The 14,922-nt window shown below is 32.3% G+C and overlaps 1 protein-coding gene across 1 annotated transcript in view; it reads left to right on the top strand.

Moving 5' to 3' along the window:
- Window positions 1-14,922, top strand: part of LRP1B (LDL receptor related protein 1B) — a 1,647,539-nt gene that overhangs the window by 1,021,275 nt on the left and 611,342 nt on the right. Inside the window, exon 18 of the mRNA XM_039855262.1 lies at window positions 2,720-2,836. Coding sequence (XP_039711196.1) covers window positions 2,720-2,836 — 117 coding nt within the window. The remainder of the gene's footprint in view (window positions 1-2,719; window positions 2,837-14,922) is intronic.

Raw genomic sequence — 14,922 nt, 5'->3', positions numbered from 1 at the left:
ATAATTTAGTCAATGCAATTATATAATATAGACAGATAGTTCTTGTAGATTTATGGAATAAAGCATCTCATCTGAAATCGGTTAAATTTTCCTGATGTACTAAGCAGATCATTTTCTCCAAGATTAGAACAGAAAACGAATTCATATATTTCCAGGGCATACTATCCCATATGTAGTGATTATATGGCACAAGCAGGAACAATTTTAATTAAACATGAATTAGGCCTATACCCATCCTTAGCAATAGTGTTCATTATAACCCAGGTACACGTACACGAAAGCATAGGCATTTTATGACTTTCATACATCCAAAGTTAAGTCTGCTTTTGTGTTTTCACCACATCAAATGGTAAAGTTGTAACAGCTGCAAAAGAACCAGACTTTGCTCCTGAAGTAAAGTTGATCATAAATGCTAGATCATCTAAATCAGATTTTTCACACAATCACTTCTTTAAAACTTCAGAGTTACACCAGTATATTGCTGAGAATGTTACATCTCTAAAAACAATGGAGGCCCAGCCCCTCCAAAGGGAAATCCAACCATCTTTAGATACTTTCCTGCTGATAAATTGATGCGGTTCCTTGTAAGAAAACTTTTTAGATTGCATCTTGGTTCCAATCAATTTTAATTGACTCATCGCAGTTACTGCACCAAATCTCACTACAATTCCAGCAACAATTGATATGCAGCTTTTATTTTCTTCTAATTTAGATCTCAGAAGAGCAGTTAATTGATCATAGTATATAAAATAAATAACTGTGGCAGGAACTGCCATCACTAAAGTAGGGGAAACTCCACTCCACAGGAATTTATTGTTCTTGTTTCGAATGATTTTCAAAAAGGCATCAGTTCTAGAGTATCACAGTCCAAGATCAGGATGCCAGCAAGGTCACATGAGGGAGCTCTTCTGAGTTATAGACTTCTCATTTAATCTGTACATGGTGGAAGGCTATATATTTTTTAAAGAAGACATAATTTTATTAAAATTATCTAGGGATTTGTTGATTTAGTCTAAATATTAGAAAAATTTAGCAGAAAATCTATATAACTAGCCAAATGAGACCACATAGAAATATTTAATCCTACTTGAAACTTTAACATTGAAAACTTCAGAAGCATACATATTTGTCGAGATACTTAAAATCTATTAATTAAAAAAAATCAGTATATGAAAAGAAAAATATTTGATATTACATAAAATATTTTGATTTAGGACCCTTATCCACAAAAGTAAAGCAAAACATATAATGTAATAATATTCCTAGTATTTCTAACTATAGATACTGAGAATAGAAATATATCCAATCCAATATATCAAATCAAGCCAATAATTTTTGTCACTTGTTTTTCTTGAATAATCTTTTAAGTATTCACTAATAATGGATATACATCTTTACACTGCAAGTACACTTTGCTTAAAAGGAAATAACTAGTATATAACTTTTAAGAAATTATTTTAGATGACCTCTGAAACCCTGATTTATGGGGACCTATTTTAGTGTGTTTGGATGACTTGGCTTTGAACCACTCTATTTTATACCAATAATTAGTACCCAAGTTCACAGGTATATTGATGAAACAGAAGCACATTCTCATGATTCTGAAGCCCAGGAAACTAGAGGCAGTATATAATCTAAATAATGTTCTCTTATTATAGCCACAGAAGTCCATACCCTAATTGTTTCTCATCTGTACAATCTTCATCTTGCCCAAATAATAGGTTTGAGTATCCCTTTCCCAACATTTTTCTTTCCAATTAAAAAAAGAATGGATAGGATACTGATACTCATGAAGACAGATTTGTAGCTCAGAGGGACGAAAGAAAAAAATAAAACAAAATTAAACATTTAAAAATAATTATGGAACAGCCTAGGCCTGAGAAAAGAGTTAGGGAAGCTATCTAAATGTTCATGCTTTCAAAAGTTGACCTGATTGTAATAGAAAAAGATAATCAAACTCCTTGTAAAACATAACCTCTTTACGGAATAGTTTTAAACTACTTCCTTTTGGTAGCATAGAAAGCAAGGTTCCATGTGTACATTCATTGAAATTCTTAAGTGAGCCCAAAGCAAAATTCATTAATATACTTTGATTAAACAATTATATATTTTTGTGTAACTGTACTGAAAAGTGAGTTAAAAATCCATCTTAGGGCTAAATGTATGTCTTAGAAAATATTTTCTGCATTGTTACCCTATACATTGGACCATTTAGAGATAAAAAAAAATAAATACATTAAAAATGTTATAGGAAAAGAATAATTCTGACCTCATGATTAGAGACTAGATGCCCTGAGATAGTCTCCAATTCCTTTTGCCTATGTTACAGCAAAAGTTTTCTTGGTTTATTGGCAAACACTATGCACATTTTCTTAAAAATAAAAGTTGGATGAAATTTAATTCAACTATATATTCATAAGCATGTGCCAGGCCAAAATTCTTAAATAATGAATTCATAGCTTCTTTTATGGACGTGTGTGAGGATTACTGAATACCTTGTCACTTAGCAGTCAATTAAATTGAAGGACAAAGCATGTGAACTTTAGACAAGACAAGCAAGTTGATATTGTCAAAAATTAAATAAAAATTTACTTTTAAAATACTTTATCTAATAGAGCAATATCTGACATGTAAAAAAGATATGGCATGATTTATTTTATCTTTAATGTGTTTAAAAGGCTTCTAAATTTATTCTTTGTACATTAATTGATCATCATAGTCAGAACATGCCAGGTGGACCAGTTTTCTTGTGGAAATGGGCGTTGCATTCCCAGAGCCTGGCTGTGTGACAGGGAAGATGACTGTGGTGACCAGACAGATGAAATGGCATCTTGTGGTAAGTTATGGGTGAACGGTGGTATTAATAGAGAACTGTGTCAGGTAGATTTTATTCACTATATTCTCTCTTAAAGGCTATTCATTTCATTATGAATATAAGTCAACAAAGCAGAAGATCTATACTTTTTATTACTGCCGTTTGGGTCTAAGTGTGTCTTTTAATAATAACTTCGGAATATATCCCGTTCATGAGGCAGTACCATATTCTTGGCTAGAATAAATGGATCCAAACATAGTGGATTTTGTTAGGAAGTGGTTATTATAAGGCTAACAGAATATTTTCTAATGTTCATTATTAATCTTATGATTAAATTTTTCAAACAGACTATCTCACTGAGTGACACTTGGAGTAAATGAGGACACATTTCTTATTGGCATGCATATATTATGTTCTTGGAGCAATAAACAATATAGTCCAAGGTTACATAGCTGGTAAACTGTATATTTTATTTCTATAGATATATGATTTTGAAGGACAAATTGTTATCAGTTTAATTTTGTTAATGGAGAAATTCCTAGTCACTTTTCAATGATCCTCTTACTTTTGAAAACAATAAAAAATATTGTTACATAAGTTACAATTTTAATTATTCTCATTTGTACCCTTATATCAGCATATTTTATTATTTTTCGTCTCCATAATATATAGTGAAACATAGTAATAGGATGAACCAGATTTTCTAAGACATGTGCTTTATTTCAAGCATGGCTGTAGATTTTTTAAATTACCACTGTGAAATATATTACAGAAGCTTAGGACATTTATTAAAAATATAATACAATTGAGTATATATTTTTAACAATTTAACTTTATGTTATAATACTTCTAACAGTTGGAAAATGAGAATATTTTTTTTTACTTCTCAATTTAAATGGCTCTGTTTAGGGGCTGCATTCTCTATGTACCTATATCTTTCATTTAATTATTTTTTTAAACTAGGCTATTAAATCCCTATAGACATTTGAATGTGTAATGACTGAAAAAAGTAAAAATCAAGTGGTACAATATGACATTTTGAAGAAGACAATAGCAGTGTTGAAGAAGAAAGCAATAGAGAATCACACTATAACAATTAATTATACATTTTAAATGTAGAATTTCCAAAGCCTGGCCAATAAAAGGGGTTGAGCAGTATATCTTCTCTGCAATGTCCAGACTAATCGTGTGGCCCAAAATATGGCTGTCAGCTTCTAAGTGGCTCTATTTTCTTAGGAAAATGTGTTTCCTTTCCTGTTCTCAGCATCTCCACCCAGAGAATACCAGAAAAGTAACGAGCAAGTTCAAAATATTAAATACAGAGAAGCCCTGGAATCAGAGTCCCAATTCAGATAAGAAATGCCATGAAAACAATATAGAGTAGAAAAATAATGAGCTCATTAGAAAACTTTGATTAGGCCTTTGATCTGTTTATTCTTAGTAATATGTGTAGAGTAAGACCTTTTTCTTTATTTTAATGATGACTTATTTGAATCCAAAGCTGGGGGAATCTCTAAAATTTCAATAATTATACTTGGAAACTGACATCCTTGTCATGAGAGGAGAAAAAGAGAGTTTGGAGAGGGTCCAGAAACATACTTCTTTATCAAATCTTTACAACAAATCTATGAGAAATGTATTACTGTCCATGTCTTATAAACAAGCAAATCAAAACTAAGAAACATTTCACAACTGGCTTGAGATCAAAAGGTGAATAAATAGCAGGATCAGGCTATGGATCCAGGTATGCTTGAAATTAAAACTCAGCTGCTTTAGGTTGACTTTGTTTGGGAACCATGTGTAGGGTGGTAATAGTGGGCAGATAATACCATTATACATATCTTTGAATATCTTTATTTAAATGCAAATACACAAATAATGAGTTTTATTCATTGGTGTGCTGGCAAATCTTAACGTCTGGTAGGGAGGAACACTGATCTCATGGTTGCCAGTTTTGTAATATAAATTCTCCTACCAAGGCCAATATTAAATTGCCAACATGACTGTCAATTGTGGAGCTGGGAAAAGATGTGTGTACCAGTATACCTTATATCTACAGTATAGATAGAGTAGATGTAAATAACTTGAGGAGTAAAATAATCAGAAAATTATGAACTTGGAGGATTTATTGCCCTTGTTTTCAACATAATTTATTTAACTGTAAATTTCTATGATTTATTTGTTGTTTTTGTTTTTAAATAATGGCTACATGCCTAACAACTGCCTCATAGAATTCTTGACAATTTAAATATCGTCTTTTGTGAACTGGTACAAAACCCCCTCAGTACACCACTGGATATGAATGTCGTGTCCAGAATAACGAGACCCAACTTGAGTGCTCTTAACCAGAAGACAGTTTATTAGCCGGCGGCTGTCCTTGCAAAGGAGCAGCCTCGAAATGCCAAGATACAAGGTTTTTAAGCCCCAAATCCCATTCCTCATTCTGTCTTAAACACAAAGGTCCATCTTTCTCCTATTCACTACCTGTCAACCCACTGGTCAGGTGTGCAAGCGGGAAGTACAGAAGCAGAAAGCTTGTGTTAGAATGTTATGTTCCTATGGGTGATTGCCTATGTTCCCATGGACAATAGCCAGTGTTCCCATGGGCGATGGCCAAACAGTAATTTTCAGCTTATATACAATTGATTATTTTTCATGCCACACAAGCAAGCAGGGTTACACAGGCTAAAATTGGCAGTTAGCGTATGAGCTCATTGTTACAAGTTTCATGATTAACAGAATGTGGTTAGGGGTTCCAGAAACTAGGCCTAAGTTATAGACTTTCTTTGTCCAGTTTCAGGTTTTAATTATTCTTTAACCCTTTCACATTTCAGCAGGCCATTACAATGAACACATTGTGAAATTTAGTTGTCAGATAGTTTGGTTCTAAAATATAGCCACATTTTATAAAGTGTATTTTTCTGTGCAGAGAGACTTAGAAGCTCACTGGAAGACTGGAGAATGGCAAAGTCACATGAAGCCAGTACCTTTAAGACAAATGAGGATAATAAAAGCAGCATCTCTGACCTTTCTCTGGATTCACAACTTTATTATCCCCCAACAGGCATCTCTAGGAGCGGCAGAAAAACTAGACCTCAGAGTCTAGGCTGAAGGTCCCTAACCCAGCTTTATTTTTCTTTGGTCTCCAGTGAAAAGGAAAGGCCTGTGGTCTTCAAGTGCTAACAGTGAAACCCTAGTGAGTAGCTGCATTACCAGGAATCGAAGTCTCAGAGCTACACAAATACCTTCTCTGTCTCAGCCATTGTATCACAGCAAAGCAACAATACAGATTCTGATGGTCAACCTTGATATATGAAGATTGTTCTTAAATAATTAGATAAATAGATGAGAGAATTAATGGTTGAAAGCTAGTTGGATAGTGGTCTGCAACTGTTGTTGTAAGACTTCAAGGTGTCCTAAAACTCCTTCCAGACAGACCTTGAGGACTGTTGGGGGTCTAGGGGAGGCAGCAGAATTAGTGAAGGGGGTGGCTGAGAAAGAATAGAGTAGTACAGGACAGGCCAGAGGAAACCCCTGCCTGAGCTGTCTTCCCAGAACATGAGCTATGGTGGCGATAACAAGAAAACACAGGGGTGGCATAGAATTGAGTTTCTCAGGGGGAGCCCCTTTCAGAATTGGGAGAATCTGCAAGTATATAATGATGAATCCTCTTAATGTAATGAGTAGAAAATAATTCTAGAAAGGGAGCCGCAGATTGGGGGAATTTGGAAAAGAAAGCACAAAACAAACCCTGTATCTATAAGAAGGAGAGCAGTATGAGGAAAGAACAAAACTTATATTGCCAGTAAACCACACAGGTTATCACAGTATCGTTTCCCCTTTACAATATAAGACACATGTTTCTCTCCAAACGTAGTCTTTTCTTTAGATACATTCTTTTATCTTTCAAATTGTCATTTTAAATAAAAATTTATATCAGTAGAGAAACTTACAGTGATGATTTGGTGGGCATAATCTCACTTTCAAAGTTGTAAGAGAATTGCATACATTTCTCATATAAAAATATTCTATACTAAATACAAAATGACAAAAATATTGTAAATTATTTAATTCATTGCCTCTTTAAAAAAAATCACCCTACTTGGCAATAATCTAAAAATAAATATAGGTTCAACTATTTCCCTGTTTTATTAAGCATCATTATAAAATTGGACTGATCATATTTTATTTTTCCCATTGGAATTGATCAAGCTCCCATAGGTTTAATATTACCAGAAGAATCTGCAATTACTTTTCTTTTTTAAAACTTCAGCTCCATGAACAACCTCTGTTGTGTTTAACAACTCCTGTTTTATACTGAAAATAGTATTAAAATTGAGAATTAAATATATGAGAAGCCTATGATTAGAAATGCTTCTGTAGTCAGGAGCTAAATGTACTGTAACTGAGGGTTACATTTTCCATAGAATTCAATAGCACTATTTACAAATTTTATTTTATTTGTGGGCAAAAATTTAAGTGGGAAACACTTAAATAATTAGGAAGTCCCTTGAGGATTCTGTATTGATTTTTAAACAAATATTTTAACTTTTTCAGTAATTATGTGTAGAAAAGAAAATTGATAAATTGATATAAGAGATAATATTTTGAAACTGTGAAGCCTGTGATAGAAGTGGACTGTGTCTCAAGGAACTAAGTGGTCAATCTCATTTCAAGGATATGACTTAGCATTGGTTCTCAACTTTTGCTCTCAATAAAAGAATGATGCGAGGAGCTTTAAATCATCTGCCCATTTGCCACTCCAGACTAATTAATAGCTTAATTAAGAATCTCTGGGGTGGGACACAATAATCAATATTATTAATACTTCCCATGTGGTATGGATGTGCACTCATGTCTGAGAATTGTTAAGGCAGTGGTTCTCAAACTTGGGCATGCATCAGAATTTCCTAGAGGGCTTATTAAAAAACAGAACTCTGGGCCCTATTCCTAGAGTCTCTAACCCAACAGGTCTTGGTTGGGGCCCAAGAATTTATACTTCTAACAAATTCCCAGTTAATACTGATCTTCACGCTACTCTTCCTGAAACCACAAGTCAGAAACCACCATTTATATTTGATTTTATCTTATATACACTAATGATATAATTATGTTTATATACGCAAAACTAATTCAAGATGGAAGCAATTATCCAGACAAATTTTCTGCCTATCTCCACATTACAGCATTAAATATAAGAGTATTTTATGATTATACATAAGAATATTTCAAATATTTTCCCTTTTTATAGTCAAAAACAGTATAGTTGTTTATTTTAAACCTTATTTGAACAATCTTTGAGTTGTTCTCTCTTCCAAGTATCTCATCCTAATTGAGAAAATAATAATACATTTATTATTTTTTTATAAAAGACTTGAATATGAATTGATAACTTCTGATTTGTTCTAAGTGTTTAATATCGGAAAGTATCTGAAGTTTGTTAAAAGATTGAAAGACAACTTAATGAATATATATAATTGGGTAAAGACAGTTTCTTCAATAAATGGTGTTGGGAAAAACAAACAGATACATGCACAAAAAAGAAAAAGAAACTAGACCACGTTCTTACACCATATACAAGAATAGACTCAAAATGGACTAAAGATAAATGTAAGACCCAAAAATATAAAATTTCTAGAAGAAAATATAGGCAGTAAACTCTCTGATATTGCTACAAATAATTTCTTTTCAGATATATCTCCTCAGGCAAGGGAAACAAAAGAAAAAAATATACAAATGGTACTATATCAAACTAAAAAAATTTTCACAACAAAGGAAAGAAAATGAAAAGACAACCTATTGAATGGGAAAAGATATTCGCTTATGATACATCTGATAAGGGGTTAATATTCAAACTATATAAAGAACTCATACAAGTCAACAACAACAGAAAAAGAATCCAATTAAAAAATGAGCAGAAGACCTGAATAGATATGTCTCCAAAGAGGAAATACAGATGGTCAATAGACATGAAAAGATGCTCGAAGTCACTAATCATCAGAGAAATGCAAATTAAAACCACAATAAGATATCACCTCACACCCATCAGAATGGCTATCATCAATAAGTCAAAGAACACCAAGTATTGGCGAGGATGTGGAGAAAAGGAAACTCTAATACACTGTTGAAGGGATTGCAAATTGGTACAGCCACTATGAAAAACAGTCTGGTTGTTCCTCAAAAAATTAAAATTGGATCTTCCATTTGACCCAGCAATTCAATTTCTGTGTATTTATCCAAAGAAAACCAAAATAATAATTCATAAAGATCTATGCATCCCTATGTTCATAGCAGTGCTATTCACAATAGCCAAGAAATGGAAGCAATCTAAATGCCCATCAACAGGCAATTGTATAAAGAAATTATGGTTAATATATACAATGGAATATTAGCCATAAAAAAATCCTCCCATTTGCAACCACATGGTTGGACCTAGAGAGTATTATGCAGAACAAAATAAGTCAGACAGAGAAAGATAAATACCATATGATTTAACTAAAATGTGGAATCTAAGGAACAAAAAGAACAAAGTAATTGAAAGACTCACAAGTGTGGAGGACAATCTGGATGACGGCCAGAGGGGAGGGTGTTTGAGGGACTGGAAAAAGTAGTGAAGGGTTAAAGAAGTATAAATTGGTAGTTTACAGATGGTCATGGGGATGAGGAGCATGACATAGAGAATGCAGTCAACAGTAATGTAATGCTAGGTATACAGCCAGAGGGAAAATAGAGTATTTGGGGGGCTCGTTTCATAAACTGTATAAATGTCTAACCAAAGTATCATATATCTGAAACTAATAAATAAATAAGTAATAATAGGTAATAAAAAATTAAAAAAAATAAAATAAAAAAAAAAAACAACGTTTCTAGGCTTCTGTTAAGGCAATCTTAGAAGGCAGCCTTAATATGTAGCTGACATGTTGAGTTTCCACTCAATAAAAATACCTAAGCTTTTCTTATAGACTAGATCATTCCCTTTGGGTACTTCCAATGTTTGTACCTCAAAGTTCTTTTAAGTTTTATTTTAGTGGTTTTCGGATTCTCCCTTATCCACACGCTTCAGGATATGTAAACGGAGGTGGTCCCTTTCACTCTATACTGTCACTCTTTAACCTCCAACTTCCTATAACTCTTAACTCCCCACAATTTTATAATAACAATACTAATGGTGTCTCTCAGTTTTGTGTAATTCAGACTTGATAAACATAACTTTTAAGGTTGTAACCGAATCATGGTAACAAAAGCATGAACCTTTGGGTGAGCTATTAAAAACATCCTTTGGGGAAAACTGATTCAATAATTAGAACTGTGGATATAGTCTTGAACCAATTACTCATCTACCTAAATTTACTATCATCTTGCATACATGATATTTTCATTTATCATGAAGTTCTCAAAAATGTTGCTAAAATACAGGACTGTTCTTTCCTTGCATTTTCATGATATATACTTAATCTCAACATTGTATCAGCAAAAAAAAATGAATTTGGTATCACTTGTTTTTATTTTATTCATGAGCAAATAGTCTATTTATAAATGCTGACAAAATGTTTAACAAGTTCATTGTAGAATAATTGTCAAAGATACCTAAACTTCGCCACTCTACAATTTCCAAATTTTCACTCATTTTTGAGATTTGGGCAGTATTGCTTACCTTTTTTCCACTTCTCATTTATCTTTCTCATCTTCCACTTATTCCAAAATTATTGTCAATATTCTGAGATAAAAAAAAAATGTTTCTTGTTTTATTACTTATTTGATAAATTGTCCCACTATGAAGATAAATTTATTTTTAGCAATTAGGTGCTCTATTTTTCTTTTTACTTTCATTTAGAGCCTTAATTTCCTCTCAAACCAGTTCTTCACTCTCCAGTCTAACAATAATTGTTTTTTATTAAAATGATGTAAAACAAAGAAATTAAGAAGCACTTTTTTTCTGCCGCTGTCCTGAAGATTTATGCTTTGTATTCCAGGTGGTCTTGTTTTGTTCTATCTTGTTCCATATTTTTCTATTTAAACAATCTTACTATTTTTGTTTAAAAAGGATATGTAGGCTACTGTTAGGTTGTCTTAATATTATTCTTATGTGACATTCTTTTGTATTTGTCTTTAGTTGCAGTTCTCTCTTTTGTACATACTTGACTAATTAGACTCTATCTGCAGAAAAGTGGGATGATAAGCCAATCTTGGCAAAGTAGTTTGAAAGTCATAGGCAGAAATTATTTAAAACGGCTTTTAGTTCCTTGGCCTACCTCAGCCTTTTCCCTAACTTCTTGCTTGAGGATAGCAATCATGTGAGGTACTTGTTACTGAAATAGATTCCCAGGCTTCTACGTCCCTTCCCCAAAGAGATTCCCTTTCAGTATGTCTTAGAGTCCAGGAATCTGTATTTGGGGGAAAGCACCTCGTGTGAGTCTTACCTTAAAACAAGACCAAAGAATTTTAACTCTGTGATTTCAACATTCCCTACAAGTTAGAATTTGTTAGGACCGCTTCAACAAATTACCACAAACATTATGGCTTAAAACGACGGAAATTTTACACTCACACATCTAGAGGCAAAAAATCCAAAATCATGGTGTCAGCAAGGCTTCTTCTGAAAGCTTTCAGGGACAATCCTTGCTTGCCTCATTTAGCTTATGTTTGCTTTTGGCACTCCTTGCCTGTGATGTCATAACTCCAAACTCTTATTTCCATCTTCACGTAACTTTCTTCCCTGTGTCTGTCAAATCCCCGTCTATTTTATAAGAACCGGTTGTGGAGTTTAGGGCCCATCCTTGATCCAGGATGATCTCATCTTGATATCCTGAACTTAATTACATCTGCAAAGACCCCATGTCTATATAAGGTCATGTTCACAGATATCAGGGTTTAGGATTGGATTTATCCTTTGGATATATACAATTCAACAGATTATACCTGTGGAAATTGATTATGCCTTATACTATCAATTGAATTACAATAGAGACTCAGGTGTACATAGTTTTAAAAGCTATCCAGATGATCCTAATACTCATTCAGGTTCGTGAAATACTTTCCTAATACCAATTACTTAGTCTCTGCCTCTTAGTTAACTCCTTACTCATCTCACTATTATATCCCTGCAGCTCTCAGATTCTTTTGCTTTTCTATCATATCTAGAGTTCTGTACTAGCAGAAGAATTTGCCACTGAGAATAATAATTCTAACTGCCTCTACAATGCTAACAACAATGTAGCACTTTAAATTTCTGTCAAGAGTAAATGTGAATTCTTCAGGGACTTTAGCAGCATTGGTTTCCTGGTTGATTTTATATACATATGTGTATATGTAAAAATATAAACACACATACATATATACCTATATTATGTATGTTATATATACATATTCATATATGTAAATCAGGGTCAGATGAGATAATGTATATAAAAATCTAGATATACATGAGATAATTTAAGAAAAATATCAGAATTGTGAATGGATATCAACCACAGAGCTAGGAACAAGGAATCCCATTGCATATTGTTTGTACTAAAAGTCAACAGGTATAAGCAATTTGATAAAAATTACTCATTATAATGTGCTAATTTTTAAAATGTAAAAATCAAACCGAAAAAAGTATCCCTGGAATCCTGATTACTATTTTATGGCACTGAAGAGTCTATTCTTTATGCCTACATGGTGCTACGATTACTAATCCCAGAGTATGAATCAGAATAAGAAAAATATAATGAAATGTCATATAACATATAGTTTTTAAAATTTCTGTAATTGTTAAAAGTTGTCATTTCAAAGTAAATTTGGTTTTATTCTTTTTCTCTTGGAATATGTAGTATTATATGTACACACAAGAAAAAAACAAAATTCCCTGATATATAGTCTTAAAATAAATAGCAAAATTAATTTACTTGAGATACTTATTCTCGTATATTTGCAGTTTTGATATAAACTACCCATCAATTAATTTTTGTCGATTTTATCTGCCACATTTCATTGGGCATTTTAATTTACTAAAGTTATAACTTTCTCTAATCATTTCTTGGGATGAAAAATCTAGATTCATTGTTTAATTATTAATTTTAGAATTGAATTGAATGCAGATTTATTTTAGTACTGGGAGGTGATGTTCTCTAATTTACCCTTGTACTGTTTAACTTCTGAGGGTCCTGGTATTTTTCTGAGATCCATACTTCTGTGGAACTAAAATGTCACCTGTTCAATGATTTCATAACAACCTAAGCATCTAGATTATAGATTCAGCTTTCTTCTACTGCCCTTGCAGGCAAAATTTAACACATACACACACACACACAGCAGTTATAATTCACTAACTATTCCAATTTTCAAGACCCTTTTTATTTCTTGACTTTCAAAAATTTATATATTTTTTACATATTCACCTATGTATTAAAATGTTTAGTTGTTAGTTTATCTAGCATTTCTCATTTCTCTGCCATATTGTCAGAACTATTCAATATTTTTTTGTAACTCTTCTATTAGTCTCATTCTACATACACTCCCTGGGTATTCTTTTTGATTTCCAAAGCTTTGTTATATCAATAGTAATTATTTCCAAATCTGTCTCTCATGCCTATTTACAGCTCCTAAATTTTACTACTTCTATCTTATACTGTGTTGCAGCCATTCTGAAATTTTTGCAGTTTCTCAAACACTTTATATATCCTCATTTGTGGGCCTTCATTGATGCCATCTTTCTGGAATATTCTAAAAACACTCCTCTCTCTCCTGTTTATCTGATTTAACTTGAATATATCATTCATACCGGCTTGTATATTACTTCCTCTGGGGCGCAATATCTAAGATAGATGCTTCTGTCATTTGTTTCAATTGCACCTTATACTGCCTATATCATAGCATTTATCAGAAATTTGTTGACGTCACTTTATATTATAAATGCTTTTCTACCATATTGTAATCACTCTGAGAAAAAGTTCTGAACATTGTATTCCCGATGTCTAGCACTTCTCCATTCATTCACTTATTCGGGTGATCTCTGCAACCTAGAACTCTATCTGGTTTAAAGTTCTCAATAAAATATTTTGAATGAATAAAACTTTTAATTTTCACTGTATTTTACAAAATAAGAATCTGAGCTTAGAGATGCTAAGCAATTACTCAAGGTCATGCATTAATTAGTAATAAAGCTAGTGTTCGAACTCAGGTTTGCCTGCCTACAAAGCTTATGTTCTTTACACATGACATTATATGTGATATGTAAAATGAGGCTTTATGTAACAGCAGTGAAAGAGCAGAAGAATGAAAACAATTTGTGGTACACTGTTCTCTTATTATTATATTAACTCTATTAGATCTTTTGAAGTCTGTTCTATATAAATATCAATTACCAGAAGCCACAACTAGTGTCAGTATCTAGAAATGTTATATATTTTCTCAAAAGATATATTCCTAAAATATGTACAATTTTAAAATGCACTATTTTTCATAACTATAATTATATACATTAGAATAGGTAAAAATCAGAATTGGTTTTAAATGGAAGATGTAAGCCACAGAAATAATTAATTTTTTCTTTTCCCAAATTTTTCTATGCTATAATTTTGTATAGTATAGGTAAAATATTCTCTTTATAAATGCTGACAAAATGACAAGCGTATTAGTATGATCAGCATACACTGAGTCCGAAAACTACCTCACTGGGAAATGTTTCTCTAAGCTTTGTATACTGGATAAATATAAATATTATACTAACCATGATTGCCCTTGAGAGAGAGAGAGAGAAAATTGCTGTAACTTACATAATGGCATAAATATATAACCTGGTAATAAATTTTAAGTGAAATATGCAATAGATAAATTGAGCCTACTACCTGCAACAATTGAAGATTTTTTAATAGTCCATTAATCCATATTAAATATTCTATGAGGTTGAAGTAACTACAGAAATGAAATATAGTTTTCTTTTCTTGCTGTAGTTGTAATGTGATAAAATGTAAGCTACCTTGGTTCATAAATTTTCTCCTTTTCAGACTTAATCAGGTAATCTTTCCAAGTGTCCTGCAATTTGTGTCCCAAGAAAGATCCAAAGTTAAAGCATATTTATGTAAAATCAAAAAAAAAAAAAGATTAAGTGTAATGTTTAAGTCTTT

This window comes from Pteropus medius, unplaced genomic scaffold (assembly GCF_902729225.1).
Source record: "Pteropus medius unplaced genomic scaffold, Ma_sr-lr_union100, whole genome shotgun sequence".
NCBI lineage: Eukaryota > Metazoa > Chordata > Mammalia > Chiroptera > Pteropodidae > Pteropus > Pteropus medius.
The sequence above is the reverse complement of the archived record's forward strand: the minus strand, read 5'-3'. Positions and strand labels throughout refer to the sequence as shown.